Raw genomic sequence first — 14847 nt, 5'->3', positions numbered from 1 at the left:
TTAAAAATAACTTTTCTGAAGTCCCCTTAGACTTTTATGTTATAAAGTTTCCACAAGTTTACCTTAGCAAAACCCTCAGATAAGAAGTAGACAATAATTTGGCAATATATATCAAACTCCTTAAAAACATACAGGCCTCTGACCCAGAAATTTTACTTGCACTCCAAAATTTAACTATAAGAATGTTCCCCCAAACATTGAATAATGGGGTTAAATTAATTTTCTAAAATGTATCAGCATCAAACATGATGTTGCAGAATATTTAATGACACAGATATCCATAATTAATGGGAATCAAAAATCAGATCCACTCATACATGACAATTTGATATAGAAGAGATGTGGTCTTGCATATTGGGAAAGGACAGACTAGACAATAAACAGTAATGGGACAATAGGCTGATTATGCATGTGGAAACAAATAAAATTGGATCTAACCGCGGTAGACATGCAGTCAATTCTAGACGGATAAAATTTAAACATGAAAGATAAAATTTTTTAATTTTAGAAGAAAATATAGAAGGTAGCTTGTAAAACATCTTATACATTTTGATCCAAGTAAGAAAAAAGTTTCAAGTTTATGTGTATAGAAAAAGGAACATAAATATAAGTACTATACTCTTAAGGATGTTTATTCCTAGGTAGTGGAATTATGGGAGGTATTTAATTTCCTTCTTTCTGCTTCTAGATACATTCTGTTTTTTATTTTTATAGCAAACATGCATTATTATTATTATAAGAAGAAAATATCATTTTTCTTAAACACCTGCATTGTTACTTGTCTCTTGAAACCTATATTTCTTCTGGATCAAGCTGTGGTGGCCAGTGTGGTAAACTAAAAATAAATACATGACATGTTTTTTTTAGTTCCCCAACCAGGGATCAAACTAGTATAAATACCTACTCAGCAAAGAATATGGCAGATAAGCATACGAAAAGATGCTCCACATCATACAGTATCAGGGAAATGAAAATTAAAACAACAATGAGATACCACTACACACCTATACTATGGCCCAAATCTGAAACTCTGGCAACACCAAATGCTGGTGAGAATGTGGAACAACAGGAACGCTCATTCATTACTGGTGGGAATGCAAAATGGTACAGCCACTTTGGAAGACAGTTTGGCAATTTCTTACAAAACTAAACATACTCTATAAGAGGTGCTGACTTTCAGACAATAAGGTTGCAGCTGGAAGCTACTAGCAGATATTGTTTTGAGAATGACTGGTGGTGTCCTTAGATCCCATACAGTTCAGAACATTCAAGTTCTCAGCAATACACAAACATGTCTGAAATCACATCCACAATGATCACCTAAGTTTTACCTTGGATAAACAAACAAAAGCTACTCTATTTTGACTTTTAAATGCATTCTCCTCCTGAAGGGCCACACCAAATGTACAATGTATGTTTAGTAAGCCACAAAACAGGTCACCAAAAAACCCCACAAAACACCAAGCATACTCTTACCGTACAATCATTCTTCTTGGTATTTACCCAAAGGGGTTGAAAACTTCTGTCCACACAAAAATCTGCACATGAATGTTTATGGCAGCTTTATGGACAATTGCCAAAACTTGAAAGCAAGCTAGATGTCCCTCAGTAGGTGAATGAATAAATAAACTGTGGTGCATCCAGACAATGAAATATTACTCACCACTATAAAGAAATGAGCTATCAAGTCATAAAAAGACACGGAACAATCTTAAATGCATATTACTACATGAAAGAAGCCAATCTGAGAAGGCCACTTACTATATACTTCCAACTGTATGATACTCTGAAAGAGGCAAAACCATGAAGACAGTAAAAAGGTCAGTTGTTACCAGAGGAGGGGGAAAAGGAGAGGGATGACTAGGCAGAGCACAGAGGATTTTTAGGGCAGTGAAAATACTCTGTATGATACTATAATACTATCATACTCTGTATGGTACTATAATGATAGGTATCTGTCATGATACATTTGCCCAAACATATAGAATGTACACCAAGAATGAACCCCAAGGTAAACTATAGAGTTTTGGTGGTCATGATGTGTCAGTGTAGGTTAATCCTTGGTAAAAAATGAACCATTCTGGTGAGTGATGTTGATAACAGGGAGACTGAGCATGTGGGGAGCAGGGGACATATGGGAAATTTCTGTATCTTTCAATTTTATTGTAAACCTAAAACTGCTCTTAAAAACATAAAGTTTAAAAAAAAAAAACCCACACATGAGCACTGGATGCCCCATGTGGCTATTCACTCTACCCTTACAAGGCCTACAGATTCCCAGAAATCCACTCAATAATAAAATAAGCTTTCAGAGCTAGGTAAATTTCTCTTTTTTTTTATTGGGGTAAAGTATATATAACTTACCATTTTAACCATTTTTAAGTGCACAATTCAGTGGCATTAAGTACATTCACATTATTGTATAACCATTACCACTATCCATCTCCAGAACTTTTTCATCATCCCAAACGGAAACTTTGTACCCATTAAACATTAACTCCCCATTTCTCCCCTACCACCACCCCATGGCAATCACTATTCTGCTTTCTATCTCTATGAATTTGACTACTCTAGGCACCTTAACTAAGTGGAATCATACAATATTTGACCTTTTGTGAGTGGCTTCATTCAGTTAACCAAATGTCTTCAAAGTTCAGCCATGCTGTAGCATGCCTCAGAAGTTCATTTTTTTAAGGCTGAATAATATTTCTTTGTATGTACATACCTCATTTTGTTTACTTATTCATCGGTTGATGGACATTTGTGTTGTTCTATTAACATTGGAGTATGCTGTAGACTGAATGTTTTCTGTTCCCCCAAAACTCATATGTTGAAACCTAATCCCTAATGCGACTGGTATTTGGAGGTGGGGCCTTCCGCCGGTGATTAGGTCATGAGGGCAGAGGCCTCCTGAATGGGATTAGTACTCTTACAAAAGAGACCTCAGAGAGCTCCCTTACCCCTTCTGCCATGTGAGGACACAGTGAAAAGATGGCTGTCTATAAACCATGTGAAGAGGGCCTTCACCAGACACCAAATCTACCAGCACCTTGATCTTGGACTTCCCAGCTTCCAGAGGTATGAGAAATAAATTTCTGTCATTTAAAAGCCCCCCAGTCTATGGTTATTTTTGTTATAGTAGCCTGAATGGACGAAGATAGTATACAAGCATCTATTTGAGTCTCTGCTCTCAGTTCTTTGAGGTATATATCTAAAGTGAGATTGCAGATATGGCAATTCTATGTTTAACTTTTTGAGGAATTGCCAAACTGTTTTCCACAGCAGCTCTACCATTTTCCATCCCTACCAGCAATGCACAAGGATTCTCATTTCTCCACAGCCTCACCAACACTTGTTATTTTCCATTTTTTAAGTAATAGCTATCCTAATGGAGTAAACTGCTTCTTAAGCTGAGATTTCCAATAAACCAAAACAGAAGTTTTTACAACATGTGTAAAATCTAAAGCACTTTAGAGCACCTCTGTGGACTTTTTAGTCAAAGATGAATCCAGTCAGATGCCTGAGAGTTTCTTAACCTGGCTAGACTTCTGAGGATTCATAAATACATATGTATGGGCTCCTTCTCTGAAATCATCATATTCTTAAAGCAGTATATGAGGTCTTAAAAATATAATAAGCTAAAATGTATGGGGTACAGCTAAGCAGCACTTAGAGGAAAATTATACCTGTGAAAGATTTATAAGCTTTTAAGGAAGCTCTAATATAAATGAACCAAGATTCTACTCTAAGAAGTTAGAAGAAAAAGGATGAAGTAAATCAAAAGCAAACAGAAGTAAGGAAATAGTAAAGAGCAGAAAAGAACAAATTAGAAAACAGGCAAATATAATTAAAACAGTTCTAGTTAGGGTTCCTTGAGAAGATAAACAAAATTAACAAAGCCCTTAATTAGACTTATCAAGAGAAAAAGAACACAAATCACCAATATTGGAAATGAAAAAGAGGTTATCAGTACATATCCTACAGACATGAAAGGATTATATGAAAATACTATGAACAACTTTATGCCAAAAAATATGATAATTTAGAAGGAATGGATGAATTTCTTGAAAAATACAACTTACTAAAAACTGACACAAGAAAAAAACAGATAACACATCATCGTTAATCAACTATACTCCAATATAAAATAAAAATTAAAGAAAATAAAATAAAATAAAAAAGAAAAATTTTAAAAAACCCAGAAAATCTAAATAGGCTTACATCTATTAAAGAAATTGAATTTGTTATCAAAACTTTCCCCAAAAGAAAATTCCAGACCCAGATGATTTTACTGGTGAATTCTATAAAACTTTCAAGGAAGAAATACCACCAGTTGTTCATAAGTATTTCAGAAAATAAAGGAGGATGGATCATTGGTCAACTTGTTTTATTAGGCCAGGATAATCCTCATATCAAAACCTTGTGACAATGCAGAGAGAGAGACAGAGAGAGAGAAAGAGAGAAGAAGGCACAGACCAAATCTTTCATGAAGACAGACATAAAAATCCTGACAAAAATACTATCAAGTTGAATCCCATGCTACATAAAAAGAATATCATGATCAAATAGGGTTTATCCCATGAATGCAAGGTGGATTTAACATTCAAAAATCTCACACATTACATAAAAATAACTCAAAATAGATCACAGATCTAAAAATAAAACCTAGACCTATAAAACTTAGAAAAAAAAACAGGATCTTTGCAATCTTGGGATTAAACAAAGGTTACTTAGATAGAACACAAAAAGCATGAAACAGGGCTTCCCTGGTGGCGCAGTGGTTGAGAGTCCGCCTGCCGATGCAGGGGACACGGGTTCGTGCCCCGGTCCGGGAAGATCCCACATGCCGCAGAGTGGCTAGGCCCGTGAGCCATGGCCGCTGAGCCTGCACGTCTGGAGCCTGTGCTCCGCAACGGGAGAGGCCACAACAGTAAGAGGCCCGCATACCGCAAAAAAAAAAAAAGCATGAAACATAAAAGAAACAATTGATAAATTAGACAATCAAAATTTTAAACTTTTGCTCTTTAAAAGATACCATTAAAAGAACAAAACGCCATATACTGGGAAATATCCACAACACATATATAAAATAAAGAACTTGTTTTGGAATGTATAAAAATCTTACAACTAAGTAAGATGTAATTTTTTTTTTTTTTTGCGGTACGCAGGCCTCTCACCGCTGTGGCCTCTCCCGTTGCGGAGCACAGGCTCTGGACGCACAGGCTCAGCAGCCATGGCTCACAGGCCAAGCCGCTCCGCGGCATGTGGGATCTTCCCAGACCGGGGCACGAACCCGTGTCCCCTGCATCAGCAGGCGGACTCTCAACCACTGCGCCACCAGGGAAGCCCCAAGATGTAATTTTTAAAACAGGAAAAAGATCTGAATGGAGACTTCACAAAAGAAGTTATATGAATGGCCAGTAAACACCTAAAATATGCTTAATATCATTAGTCAACAGGAAAATGCAAGTTAAAACCATAATGAGATACAACCACCCATCAAATTAGATACAATTAAAAAGACTGATTACACCAAGTGTTGGTGAGGATGTGGATTCTGGAACCCTCATCCACTACAGGTGGGAATATAAAATAATACACCCACTTTGGAAAAGAGTTTGGCAATTTCTTAAAATGTTAAACATAAGCTCACTGTAGAACCTAGCCTTTCCACTCTTGGGTATTTACTCCACAAAAATGAAAATACATGTCCACACAGACTTGTACACAAATGTTCATGGCAGCTTTCTTTGTAATAGTTCAAAGTTGTAGATAACCCAATGTCCATACTAGATGAAAGGATAAATTGTGGTATATCCATACATTGGAATAGTACTCAGCAACAAAAAGGAACACACTTATCAATAGAGACAACACCATGAATGAATCTCAAAAATCATTTGCTGAGTGAAAGAAGCCAGGCAAAAAGGAGCACATACTGTACAATTCCATTTATGTGAAATTCTAGAAAGTGCATGATAATTTAAAGTGGGGGAAAGCAGGTTAGTGGTTGTCCAAGGACAGGAATAGAGAGAGGTTTGAATTGCAAAGGGGCATGAGAAAACTTTTGGGGATGATGGAAATGTTTATTATCTTGAATGTGACAATGGTCTGACAGGTATATGCAAATGTCAAAACTCATCAAATTTTATACCTTAAATATGTTCAGTTTATTCCATTTCAGTTATATCTTTAAAAGTTGTAAAAAGATAAAGAAACAGGTAAATCATATAAATCTGCCTCACTTTCACTCTGAAGATAGAAACTTTCTTTCACATATCTCAACACAGCAAAATAGATGCCATCCCATACTATTCCTGACAACCAAATCCAAAGGTTTCCAATAAATACACACTTGTACTTTATATTATTGATGACGGTATCAGAGTATAAAGTGGCTGACAACCAAAGCCCCAGAGGAAACCAAATCTGCCCTACCTCCTGAGCAAAATGAAAAGAAGCACAATGTTCTATCGGCATCTATCGGAAACAGTCAAATTATCAGTGCTGGAAAGCGAACCCACTTGCCTGAAAGTATAGTTTCCCGGAACAAGGTTAGACAGATGTAAGACAGGGGTATCAGCTGAGGTCTTCTCCTCTTGGAAGGGCCCATTAACTTCTTCCCAGTGATAACTCACTATTTTAGTATCATCTGTACTGTCTAGAAAGATTGACAAATAAGTGAAAACTAGAATTAAATACAAGAATATTAAAACATACATTTTGTAATTTACATTATTGGGGTTTACATTTGAGTTTATATGAAATTATATAATTGCACAGATTTCAAAGGCCATATATTATGTGTTAGAAGGAGGATTACTTCTTCTCTCTAAATTATCATCATGATTTTTCTCCTGGATTTCCACCAGATTTGAGTGAGGGTGTTTCAACTCAGTTGTGAATTTAAAAAGCAAAGTGACAGGCACTACTGCTTTTTTTTTTTTAACTCACATCAACTACAGCACACAATATCTTACTGATAATCAAATAGGTATCTGAACTGACAGATTCATAAAGAATTGAGATGCTTCTATATAATCACAAAACACCTTTTACTACCCTAATCATTAAGTGTAAATCCAGATAAAGGTAGTATCCTACATGAAAACCTCCTATTTCTACTTTAAAAGACAGCAAACAAAATGTACTAAGTAGAATCACAGAAGTTTAGACCTGGAAGGGATCCAGTTTCATCTAATTCATTTAAGGAAAGAAAAGTTCATGCAACAGATTAATAATTCTGAACCGTTTCCTGTAACTAAATCACACTGAATTAGAGGAATCAAAATGTAATGTATTTTCTCATGTAAATATTTCATTTAAAACAGGCTTTAGAGACTTTCCTGGTGGTGCAGTGGTTAAGAATCCGCCTGCCAGTGCAGGGGACATGGTCCAGGAAGATCCCACATGCCACAGAGCAACTAAGCCCATGCGCCACAACTACTGAGCCTGCCCTCTAGAGCCCGTAAGCCACAACTACTGAGCCCTTGTGCCACAACTACTGAAGGCTGCGCGCCTGGAGCCTGGGCTCCACAACAAGAGAAGCCATCGCAATGAGAAGCCTGTGCACTGCAACAAAGAGTAGCCCCCGCTCGCCGCAACTAGAGAAAGCCCGTGTACAGCAACAAAGACCCAACGCAGCCAAAAAAAATAAATAGATAAAATAAATAATAATTTTTTTAAAAGTGATTTCCAACTGCTCATCACATATACTACATCGCAAGGAGATTCTTTAATAATTGTTTTAATTCCGATCAAATAGCTAGACCCTAAAGAATTTTTTCATACATAACTGAAGGGAAGTTCAGCCTAAGACAGAGAAGTTGTGCTAAAGGAGCTGAAGGACTTGAAGATACAGATAGTTGCTCATCTATTGGTGAGTTAGCCCATAAGTCCTCACAGCCTCAACAGAGACCTCCCGTTACGTCTCATAGTGCAGAGGGCAAAACCCCATGAAGTATAGCAGGATACCCACGGCTGCCATCGATGAGGGCTGACGTCAGAGGCAGAGTGAGCTCCTGTCTCTCGGGAGAAACAACTGCCACGGGAGGCAGGTTGACTCTTCCGGCTGTGTGAGAGAAAAAAGGACACGGGCTGAGCCCAAGTTGTCACCACCCAAATAAACCATCTGATTTTCAAAAATTGGTTATAAATATCCTGTCCTGCAGGCCTCAACTATGGAAAGTACTTTTAATGTTTTGGAACCCCCCTATACACTTTAGGAGCATGTCTGCAGGTTTAGATTTTTTGTATGAAAGCCCAGGCTCAATGAACACATGTAATAACAAGCAAGGGGTTGGTCACAGAACCTGAGCAGCAACTGCAAATGAGGAGCAACGGAGGAGGGTTCCAGCTCCTACGATTAGCTGGCTCTTGACTCTGAAGCCCCGCCCCCGGCCCCGCCCCCACCAACCACGTTTAGCTCTAAGAATAACCAGGCAGCATGTGCAAAATGGGGAGCTGTCAGCCCCTGGGGAAGAGGCTGGAGGTGAGGTTGCCACTGAGCTGGCCCACATCCCTTGTGCCCAGAAGAGGGGGTGGCAGAGGCCCAAGGCCCATGCTCCATGCACTGAGCCAGGGCTGTGCCCACCCAGACAAAGGGCCACTATTTCTAATTCACACCAGTGCGCTGACCTATGGACTAGTGGTGGCCTGTAAGGACCAGGGGGCTTGAAAGCCCATGGCATACATTTCCCTTGACCCCTGAGTTGCTCCCTTCACCTAAGGACAAGCTGAGTCACGGGGAATGGAGGTAGAAGGGTGAATGCAGCAAATGTCAGACGGAGGACGCTATTGCCACACCTAAGAACAGCAAGCAATAACCTTGCAACCTTCCACAGCAGTGTCAAGCAAGTACTAAGAATTATACAGAAAGAAGAAAGAAAAACCCCGTATAATCTTTGCATGTTTTCTCTACAATGGAGCCTAATGTAAAACTAAAAAAATATATTACCATGTTATTCAGGCACCAAAAATTGAGATAAATCTGTAAAACAGGAGGCTGTCCTCTTACACAGGCTTACCTGGCTTAACGGTGACATTTACAAATCCCTCTCCAAAGGCATTTTCACTAGAAACTGCTACTTTGAAGGCATAAAGTCCTACTGACAACTGCAAGATAAAGAAAAGTTATACTGATAAACATGCAAACAACAGGATGGGTCCACTGCCTAGAAAATCCTTAAATATTCCAGAAGCCGTTCTCCTGGAATCAGCATAGAGAAGGGGCTCGGGGCCTGCGGACACACTGCCACATGTCTGAAGCCTATACTCTGGAACACTGAAGATCACTCAGGAAGGCCTTCAGCTTAGTTACAGATGTTCACGGGGCTTACAGAGGCATATGTAACATGGACCAACCGAGGGTGGCAGTTCTCAGACTTGAGTGTATGGGAATCTTGCATTTTTACCAAGTAGTTCTGGTGGGTCAGCTGCCAGTGGTCTGGGTACCAGACTTCGAGAAACAGCGCTCAGTGGCATAGGGGTGATGCTAACTCATGCTGCACCAGGAGCTGTGCAGTATCAGAAATGAAGAGAACATAATCATCTATGGGCCAAGAAGAGGGAACATTTCTTCTTGTGAGGGCTTATATCTTGGAGCAATATTTGGTAGTCAAACCATATGTGAACTGGAATGGAATTTTTGGCAATCCTAGAAATGTGCCTGACGAAGAATCAGAGATGACCAGAATGTCTCTAACACTGCAAAGGGAGCAAGAGTTGGAACACAGGCTTTAACCTCACTACAGAGACCCATACCAGCCTGAGCCAGCCTCTCTTCCCTGGGCTGACATGCCAAGTAAGTCAAATAAAGAAAAGATCCCGGAAGCCCCTTTCTTTAAATCTACCTGTCTACCTACATGCTTGAAACTTGATTCATTTATATTCTTCTTTTAATCTTAATCATAAGAGAGACTTCTAGGTTCAACAGCTAAGAAGGTGTTACCTGAATTCTAAGGTACGCTGTCGGTTACTACCAGTTACCAGTTACTTACCTGAGAGACGTTAAGAGTTTGCGTGTGTCTTTGTTTTATTTCACCTTGGTAGTATTCAGGGTGGCTTATTAAACTCCATTCATAGTTGTAGGTTGTTTCTGAGAGCAAAGAAAAATATGAGTAGTTATAAACTCTTAGAAGTCACTACAATCTGGGCAGAGGGAGGAAAGTGACAGCCTTCAATCTACTAGCAGAAATTAATTTAGATATACTGCACTCAACTTTCAACTATCATCCAAGTAAGGAACAGTAAGGTATCTATATCTTTTTAATGTAAAATTTCTTTGTTATTATAAGAACATACAACTTATAAAAAATTTAGAAAATATAGAAAGTTTTTAAAAAATTGCCCTAATTTCATTGTTAGCATTTGATGACTTTCCTTCCAGACTGCTACATCTGACCATACATATAAATTTTAACATAGTATAATCCACTGTACTTTTCTCCTTTTAATAAAAGGCAAGGAGATTTAAATTCATTCCATCTGTCGTAGGGGTTTATAGAAGGCCATAAGAACAGATTAAATCTCTTTATATTAAGATGAAGCTGTCTTCCACCTTGTGATTCTAGTAATAGTTAAAGCACGAGTTACCTCAGCTGAAAGGAGTAAATGACAAATGCCAAGTATTAACATCTATGCTTAAATTTTGATCCATGTGTGATAGGGAAAAATGAATAAAGGAACTAACCTGAATAAGAAATACTCAAACACCTTAAAAATGAATATACTTTAAGAAAGAATGCATTTGACAGGTCACAGGAATAGGTCAAATGTTTGCTGAAGAGCAGAGTGCTGGATCAGCAGAAGAAAGAGTATTTTAAACATTTTTTGAACAACTGGTGTGAGGATCCTGAGAACCTGAGAGACATGTTGCCACTGAAATATCTGCAAACAACCTTTGTGCACGTGCTACCTCCCTCACCTGACAGTGGAATTTTCCCAGGCTCTGTGGGTTATTACAAGTCAAAAGCTGGTATATGGAAACGTCTCCTGTTCTAAGATATCACTCTGCTTTGCATCATCAGAAATGTATGACTTTTTATCCTGACCAATTAAAGGAAATGTTCTGTATTTAATTCCTATCCTCTCACTCCATTTTAAACTATTTCAATAAACTTTAAAGCTTATGATCATCAAAGCCTTGTCATCCACTCGAGAGTGACATTCACTATGTTGTGAAAATGAATCAAAGTTGTAAATAACCAGTAAAGACACCTTAAGGACACACCAGCTAATGGGCCCCTACTGGTCCCAGAGGAAAGTCAAACTCTCACCTGCAGGTGGCGCTGGCACAACAGACGCCTTCAGTTCAACTTCATTTTCCGGCAAAGTTATTACTAGGTTATCACCAGCAGACACCATGAGTTCTTTCACTAAAAGTTAATTAGAAATAGTACATTTCATCATATACTTCAATGATGTTAAATTACTGCCCTATGATAGATTTATTTTTAGTATCCATAAAATAAAATAACACATATTTTTGTAATAGTTCTTCATGCGATTTTATCTAAGATACTTTATTCCCTCTGACTAGTAACTGAACTGTGCCCTATATTATGTTGCAGGGTAGATTTCTTAAATTTAAAGCTGTCAACGTGAGTAGGCACTGTGGAGAAAATAATGCTTCAGATCGACTGAGCAAGGTGTCGGTGACAAGAGCTGCGTGAAAACAGGTAGTGTACTGCGGATTGGGTCTGTTTTCTCTCTTGCTTCCAGCTTTGCTTGACCCCCTGGTATGTGCTATTTTTAGTCTTAAAAAGATGGAGTGTAATCATAAGTGTTTCTGTAGCATTAATCACACGCCATTCAGTTCTGATAGTAACTCCATGAATTACTGCAATGGTCTTGCTCTTGGAACCTTTCCAAGAGAAAAGCCAGTCAACCTCAATATAAAAAGGCTATTTTAACTCAAGCAGCAGGCACATCCACTCTCATCAGCAGCACCTAGTCACTAAATCAGCATTCAGAACAATGCTTGTTGCCTTGCTCTATAACCAGGATTATATTGATACATTCAATTGGCTTGACTCAACTGGACATTAGTCTCCCTTGTAAAATACAATTGATACGTCAAGATATCACATAGAGAAAAGCAAAGACTTAAAAAAAAAGCTGAGTGCTCTCTAGAGGTCCTAGCTGCTTGGAGATGTGAGATGGAGATGTGGCTCATTTAAATCTACTTCTCTCAGTCTGTACTCAGTCCCTCGAGTGCCTTCCTAGACCAGCTGCAGAGGCTTCGCTGCCCTCTCTGGCTCTTCTTCCCTGTCACTTTCACTGACTCTTTTCAAGAAAAATCAGCAATTGTGGACCTAAAAGGGATATTGGTCCAAACCCATCATTTTACAGATAAAGAAATTGAGCCCTGGAGAGGCAACGTAAGTTGCCTGAGGCTATGTGGACCATTAGCAATAGATCCACCAATATCTAACTAATTTAAACTGTATTTATTTCAACAGCCACTTATCTACAAGATTAAACTCTGAGAGGCTCTGTTCCAAGGACTTGAAGATTATCAATTCATTTCTTCCTCTAACTACTCTATGTGGTAGGTGCTACTAGAACTCAAGGATGCTAATTCCCAGGCCAGTTTCCTTTTCCATATACTGTACAGCTCCTCCACCATTAGCCTTCTCTCTACTGAAGCTCAGGATCAAAGTAAATAACCAAAGAAGAGAGGGTGATCCTCAAAGTACATTACCCACAGAAAGGCTCGGGAAACATGACAAAAGTCTCTAGTAACTTCTTTAGTATTAAATCCCATGGGAGCTTTTCAATCCTCCTGTAACACCCGGCCCCTTCATCACTTCCTCCAACGTGGAACCCTCTCCTCTCTCCTTCTCTCAGTCCACGCTCTCCTCTTTCTCTCCTTCTCTGTCACGGCCACTCAGTCAGCTCTATAGGCTCCTTCTGCTGTCCCGGCTCCTAATACAATGACAGCTCCAAAGTTCCACCCCTCAGGCCTCTCCCCAGCCCACCCCGCGGCTCTCCCTGGAGGGCCTTCAACTATCACCTCTACACCGAAGACACCCAGTCCTTTATCTTCAGCCCAGCCACTCATCTAATTTTCAGTTCCATGTGTTCATGTATCTTAGTATCCTTTTACCTTCATCATGACCTTCAACCACTTACCAAATTCTAATGATTCTGCCCTTCTAATATCGCTTGAATCTGGCTCCTTCCCTCCATCCCTGCAACCACTCACTACAGTTTTTTTAATGGATCCTCTTGCCTCAGGTCAACCCCATACTATTTTCTTGATATCAGTCTGATCATTTCACTTTCCTGCTTCCGATCATTCAGGGATTCTCTCTACTCATCCAATAAAGCACAAATTCCTTAGCACAGAACACAGGATCCTTCAAAATACTGCCCTGCTCACCACTCTAGACTCAGACCTTGCCATTTCCACTCCATTTACATGATCAGTGTCAACCATACTAAACCCCTTATAGCTCTTCCCAAAATGCCCCTTGAGCTCTTGTCCCTCTGTTCCCTGGCACAGGCAGTGAATGAGAGGATGGGCGGGAAATGCCGAGCGTGGTGCCTGGCCCTGGATAAGTGCTCAGTAAGTGTAATTATCATTATTGTTATTACACATGTCGCTCCCTCGACCTGAACAGCATGCCGACTCCATTTTTGCTGGCTCATCTATCCTAGCATTACCACCTCTGGAAAGGCTTCTGTGGCCCCTCTGAGCCGGTCAGCCGGGCTGCTCCTTTTCTCTCCCATAGCAGCCTCTCAAAGCACTTACTGTACTGTATCAAACCATCTATTTGTCATTCAGCCTCACCCTCTAGACTATAGAGTCAAGGAGGGAAAAGACAATATCTATTCATCTTTTTATTCCCAGCGCCTAGCATCATTTCTGGCACATGATGGATGCTCAAAAACGTGCCCGGAGGGAATGAGTATACTTTCGAAGTTGTCACTACTACATTCTACAGCGTGTCTTCAGTACATTTCTTCCAGTTATATTTTTTTAATTACCTGTCCTGGGGGCAGTAGGAGCAGATACAGGTTGCTGAGATGGGACGGACTCAGTGGGGAGGGTGCTAGCGGGAAGGGTTGAAATGTTACGCTCTGTGCTCCATGGGGTGACTGTGAGAACTGGGCTTTTCTCCATGGTGGCTGGGCTGAACTCCAGGCTGGTTGGAGAAGGATTATGGGAAGGCATTAGGACCTAGGAGATCAATTACAGGATAAGTTGTTATGGGGGAAAAACAAAGGTTGAACTCTTCAAGACAACACCATGTCATTGACGTTTTCAAAAATTAGATTCAGTAGCATTTGAAATACCATGTCTAACATTGCAAACCACTGGAACTCTAGACCATCTCTTTTAAATATTCTTTGCTACCTGCTAAAAATGTAAGGCAACTCTGGGTTGGAGAATTATTATAGGCAAACATACACATACAGAAAACATTCAAGATAAAAAGAGAGAAAATACTTAGAGTAGCAATAATTGAAGACAATCAGATAATTCAACAATGAACAGGTTTCTAGAGTAAATGATCTCTATTCATATCATCCACTTAAATTATATATCCAATTAAATTATAATTTATAATTTAAGATTATGGTTATAGGGTTATCCAACTTAAAGTTTTAAATTAAATGTTATGTGCTGGGGGAAAATCTCACAACATGATAATAAAATGCTCTTCTGAGCTTCAACTGCCAGTGCCCGTATGGGGCCAGATAAGTAAAACTCAGGCTAAGAAGATAGGAGACCCAAAGGGGTGGCTGAGTGTGAGATCCACAGAAAGAAAAGCTGTAACTCAAATGTTAACTGGAGGGGGGGGCATTGGTATTTATTGAAAACACAGCTACTCTTTTTTG

At 39.3% G+C, this 14847-nt stretch overlaps 1 protein-coding gene across 1 annotated transcript in view; it reads right to left on the bottom strand.

Annotated features, from left to right (window-relative positions):
• KIAA0319 overlaps positions 1–14847 on the bottom strand; it is a 71268-nt gene that overhangs the window by 24002 nt on the left and 32419 nt on the right. Inside the window, exons 5-10 of the mRNA XM_082637887.1 lie at positions 13993–14185; positions 11277–11375; positions 9999–10096; positions 9027–9114; positions 7979–8071; positions 6529–6661 (exon numbers count right to left, since the gene is read on the bottom strand). Of these exons, the coding sequence (XP_082494013.1) occupies positions 6529–6661; positions 7979–8071; positions 9027–9114; positions 9999–10096; positions 11277–11375; positions 13993–14185 (704 nt within the window). The remainder of the gene's footprint in view (positions 1–6528; positions 6662–7978; positions 8072–9026; positions 9115–9998; positions 10097–11276; positions 11376–13992; positions 14186–14847) is intronic.

Source organism: Mesoplodon mirus, assembly GCF_964341445.2.
Source record: "Mesoplodon mirus genome assembly, chromosome: 12".
Classification (NCBI taxonomy): Eukaryota; Metazoa; Chordata; class Mammalia; order Artiodactyla; family Ziphiidae; genus Mesoplodon; species Mesoplodon mirus.
Note: the sequence above shows the minus strand (reverse complement) of the source record. Positions and strands in the feature narration are given on the sequence as shown.